The 4,898-nt window shown below is 42.7% G+C and overlaps 1 protein-coding gene across 4 annotated transcripts in view; it reads right to left on the bottom strand.

Moving 5' to 3' along the window:
• Positions 1 to 92: 92 nt before the first annotated feature.
• Positions 93 to 4,898, bottom strand: part of fasn (fatty acid synthase) — an 84,283-nt gene continuing 79,477 nt past the window's right edge. For 3 of the 4 annotated variants that reach the window (XM_020608884.1, XM_020608885.1, XM_020608887.1), the window contains 6 exons: positions 3,866 to 4,057; positions 3,467 to 3,694; positions 3,013 to 3,224; positions 2,201 to 2,299; positions 1,777 to 2,028; positions 93 to 1,635 (listed from right to left, as the gene is read on the bottom strand). In XM_020608884.1, the coding sequence (XP_020464540.1) occupies positions 1,498 to 1,635; positions 1,777 to 2,028; positions 2,201 to 2,299; positions 3,013 to 3,224; positions 3,467 to 3,694; positions 3,866 to 4,057 (1,121 nt within the window). In that variant the 3' untranslated portion in view covers positions 93 to 1,497. The remainder of the gene's footprint in view (positions 1,636 to 1,776; positions 2,029 to 2,200; positions 2,300 to 3,012; positions 3,225 to 3,466; positions 3,695 to 3,865; positions 4,058 to 4,898) is intronic. The other variant, XM_020608886.1, reaches the window with a different exon arrangement.

Here is a 4,898-nt window from a genome sequence, read left to right as displayed (position 1 = left end):
AGCAGGACATCGACAGTAATTCAAAGTTTCTGAAGGTTTTCTATAATTTGAGTGACCTCTGGTTTGGCTCAGTTGAAAAGAACAACACTACAAATAGTTGCTGCTTTACTTCAAGTCATAAAATGCTGAAAAACAATACAATCACACAGATGTAAGCACATTTCTTTTTGACAAAATAAAATGCATTTGGAGGGCTCCAAATATTCACACAGTAAACGGTTGACTGTAACAGTACTAGGTCAGACAGTTTTATAACAGGTTTGCGTGCATATATGCAGCCTTACATTGAAATAAGCAGAGGATCACTCCGGGGTATCACTGGGTAAAGACATGTCCATGTACAGTAAAAGCAGTTAGATTAGAAGAGGAGTCCTCTGTCACACATATAGACATGCATTAGTGTGGAATTACTGAAACAGCCTTTAGCAGCCAGACAGAGCTGAGTAGCACAAATGTGACTGAAGCTCCAAGGCAGGTGACCTGCTGTTCCTGTGCTCAGCACAGCTGCATGAAAGGCTGTTGTCTGCATATCAGGAGTACAGAGGCAGACAGTTCTACTACAATCATGACATGTTAATAACCAATAACAGATTAAGTGCAGTTAACTCGAGTAAAGCTCTGACAGAGCACGGCTGCAGTTGTCTCTTCCTGTAGATGAGCATTGTTCTCGTACTTCCAGTTAAGTCTGGATGTAAAATCCATTTACTCTCAGAGGGCAGTTGTCGTACATCCCTGGACACTGGTTCCAGCTGGACCAGCTACAGTGAACAGACTGTGCACACAACTTACCACAGGCTAGTTCGGTAAATAAAGCCAGTACAAACTGAGGCGTTGTAGAGACATCAGGATAATGTCTTGTATGTTTTGCTTGGCTGCGGATATCACAGGGAAGTGTTAGGCTTATGAAGTTAGCTGAACTTAATTAAATTTATAAAGCCTGTCAACTATTGCCTACTTTTAATCTTTTATTGCTTGGTCATTTTACAAACAATGATTAGTTTATCACCAACATGACAAGTGTTAAGCAGTTGGTTATTTTGTGTTATGAAAGTCATAATTCAAATGTTTTACTTATTTTCATACAATGTGTTTTATACTACCCAATTCAGATGAATTACAGATGAAAATAGTCCAGATAAAAAGCTGCTTAAAAGTGGTGTACCTACTGCAATCCAAAAAAGGCTGAATGAGACATGGCCACATAACATAATGTAGAACATCTAAGTCATGCTGCACAAACTGACAGCAGGTTTTATTTACCCGGCAAGAAGATACCAGCTACATCTGATCCTGTGGGTCAGGGAGAGTGTCTGCTGTGGGAATTGACCAATGAGATATCAAAAGGTGTGATGAGGAATAATGTGCATTTGGAATATCAGAACTTCAATGTGCTGTGTCCACAGACTTACTGTATTGTTCTCACTGTATAAAACAGTTAAAGCTACATATCCTGAACTAATCTTGGGAATGTTGTGGAATTGGCTGGGTGGAGCATCTCTAGCCCTCCCGTGCCGTGACCCGTGGCTCAGCCAGTGAGCTGTGGATGATGCTACTGATGGACTCCACCCCCTGTCCTTCCAGGAAGGTGCGGTGGTCTCCCTCAATGACGTGGACTGACACCTTGCCATCACAAACCTGAAGACGGGGGAGATGGGGCTTAGTCGGCATTTAAGAAGGAAGAGGCTTAGTAATGGGACCTCAAACTAAGATTACTTAGTCAAACTACTACTTCAAAGGTTTCACGCTTCACTTTTAAAAAGACACTCCTGAACTTACCTCACTGAGCTTGTAGTCAGCTCCCAGGTTCTGTTCGTATTCGCTGCTGGTTTTGGCGCGTAGTAGCATCACATCACCGTGGTATTTTGTCGCTGGTACATAGCCATCGGCGGCCTTTAGCTTGTAGTAGAAGGTAGTGGCTGCAAAGTGCAGAGAATCTCGGCTGATGTTCTTGTAGCTGGAGGTGATCAGGTCCACCGCCACATTGGCTCGGGCCTCCAGGTCCGGCAGTGAGAGAAGAGTCTCCAGAAGCTGCAGAAGGCGACATCATGAGCAGTTACAGCTACAGGAGTGTAGGTGTTAAAGCAGCGTATAGTAACAGACCAGGCCAGAGAAGAGGAGGCAAACCAGGACAGACACACCTGGTACTGTCTCACATCTCTCCTGTCTGCAACTGTGTGTACACGTGTCAGAGACTGTGTACCTTGTTGTACTCGATGCCAGTGAACTGCTGGATAAAGGCACACATGGCTTCAGTTTCAGCCTCAGACTCGTTCCCTGGTGTCAGCTTGGCTCTGTAGCTCTGAAACACAGTTACCTTGACTTAATCAGCCTTGAGTTACTAAACTACATCATTCAATGTACATATTCATTTTATAAAACATGTTGTTCATATTATGGTTTATTTATGATCATGTTAGAATGTTTATTTAGTGCAGTATAACGTGTGAAATACTTCAATGAAAAGTTAAAGGACAGGGACAGTGATTTTCTGTTTATTTTTCATAAATCCCACACAGTGAATAAAAACAGCAATGAACTGATGTACAGCCTGTAATGTCTAAATCTGAACCTGGTTTAGCTCATTCATCTCTCCTGCAGACTTCGACTGTGGTTCAGCTAGAATTGCTTCTGGATTCACAGACTTCCAGTGATTACACCAAATTCATAATTACTTTTGTCCTATATGGGTGGGATGTTTAAAAGATAAAAAATAATAATTAAAAATCATTGAGCTTATCTTTTAACATGTCCCTGATATTCACAGAGAAATGTGAAAATTCCAAAACACACCATTACACTAGGTCATGGTGGCTTCTCACTTTGCATCAACTTTCATCAGTTTATGAAGTACAACTGAACTGAACCTATATGAACATTCGCATTGCTTCATATTATGTTAAGATATAATCCAAGAACAGAGTCAGCCAAGGAGACATTTATTAACAGTGAACTAATCCCATTATAAGTCACATTGTAAGTACCTTGAGCATGTATTCGAGTGCTCTCTCTCACCTGTGTGTACGCTGCAACATAGGAGTGTGATCCATCAAACAGAAAGAGGTACTCCACAGGCTGGTTCTGGGTCTGCAGCTGAGAGCACATCTCAAACGCCACGCAAGCGCCGAAGGAGTAGCCAGCGATTCGATATGGCCCTTCTGGCTGAACCTGTCTGATGCAGCCCACGTAGTAGGCTGCCAGCGACTGGATGCTGTCCAGAGGAGCAGCTGGGGAGAAGGGATGAGATGAAGACATTCTGACCACTTCTTACACCTCCTTAGTGTTACTGTAATACTGTACCCTCCCAGTTTTGGACGAGGGCCAACTCTCCCTGCTGTGTATTTGAATCTCCTAAGTCACTTTGGACAAAAGCATCTGCTATATGAATGTAATGTAATTTACTAGTTGTTATTTCTTCTCTCAGCCTTCTATGAGCATTAACTAGTGTGCTTGTCCACAGTAAATTTACCTTTTGTGCACTGCAGGCCATAGCAAGGCATGTTAAGCTTGGAGGCAAGTGCCTTAAAGGCACTAGTGGAGCCCTCAATGGGATGGACCAGGAACAGTGGCCTCTCCTGGCTCTGGACCTTGTTGAGTGGTGTCACTGTGGGATCGTCTGGATTGACTAGCAGCTGGGTCAGATTGGACTCGAGCAGAGAGTGAACACCATCCCTCTTAGGTACAGCAAGCTGAGCTTCTGGGAGCACCAAAGACCAAAAAAAAAAAAAAACTCATTCTGTCAAAAGTATGTTTAAGTACTGATTTATATAACTGTATCTATGTATTTTATATGTACATAATGTACAAAACACCTAAAACAAAATTTAAAGAGGCTTGTTTTTTTTTTCCTTCTCTTTCTTAATAATACCATTTGATCCTCCGGGCTGGGTACTGGCCAGCTCTCGCAGCTTATTGATGGTGAGCTGGCGAATCTCTCTCATGGCCATGACAATATCATAGTCACGCTCCAGAGTTTGGCGAACCTCCACGCCCATCAGGGAGTCTAGGCCCAGGTCAGCCAATGATGTTTCTGCGTTCAAGCTGTTCACATCCCGCACACCTGAGGACGAAGGCCACAGTGAAAGTTGTCTGAGTTTGACCTGATCAAATGTAGTTCAAGAAACTCTCTCTCTTTGGTCTATAATGAATAAACGATCTAAAACCACCAATAAGCAATAGTAAGGTCTAGACTGTACTTTGAGATGAGATTACTTTTGTTGTGATTTGGTGCTATACAAATAAAATTGAATTGAAACTGATGTTCGCACCATCCCCCCCCCCCCAAATCCAGGTTTTAAACTAAATATTAAAAAAGCCTCTGTTTAATTCACTATTAACTTCCTCAGTGTTTCTTGGAAAAAATAAACAATGAAATTACAGAACAGAGAGAGAACGTTAACACTGGTACCTAAAGAGCCTTTTAGCAAGTGAAAGCAGGTCAGCTGCAGTGGAATAATGCAAACTTTGATAACTAACATGCACAGACCTCATGTACATGAAGAGCTCCTTTTCCAAATTAGTAATGAATGAGTATTTACTTGGGGTTAAATGGAGGAGTTGAAACACTACCCAACACCTCTTCTTCTTCTTTCGGCTGTTCCCGTTAGGGGTCGCCACAGTGAATCATCTGTTTCCACCTAACTCTATCCTCAGCATCCTCTACTCTCACCCCAGTTAACTTCATGTCCTCTTTTAGCACATCCATATATCTCCTCTTTGGCCTTCCTCTTGACCTCTTGCCTGGCAGCTCCATCTCCAACATCCTTCTACCAATATAACCACTATCCCTCCTCTGCACATGTCCAAACCATCTCAATCTGGCCTCTCTGACCTTGTCCCCAAAACAGAAGACCTGAGCTGTCCCTCTGATGTGCTCATTCCTAATCCTGTCCATCCTGGTC

The sequence above is a fragment of the Monopterus albus genome, unplaced genomic scaffold (genome assembly GCF_001952655.1).
Source record: "Monopterus albus unplaced genomic scaffold, M_albus_1.0 scaffold96.1, whole genome shotgun sequence".
NCBI classification, from domain to species: domain Eukaryota; kingdom Metazoa; phylum Chordata; class Actinopteri; order Synbranchiformes; family Synbranchidae; genus Monopterus; species Monopterus albus.
This window is presented reverse-complemented; position numbering and strand designations above follow the sequence as displayed.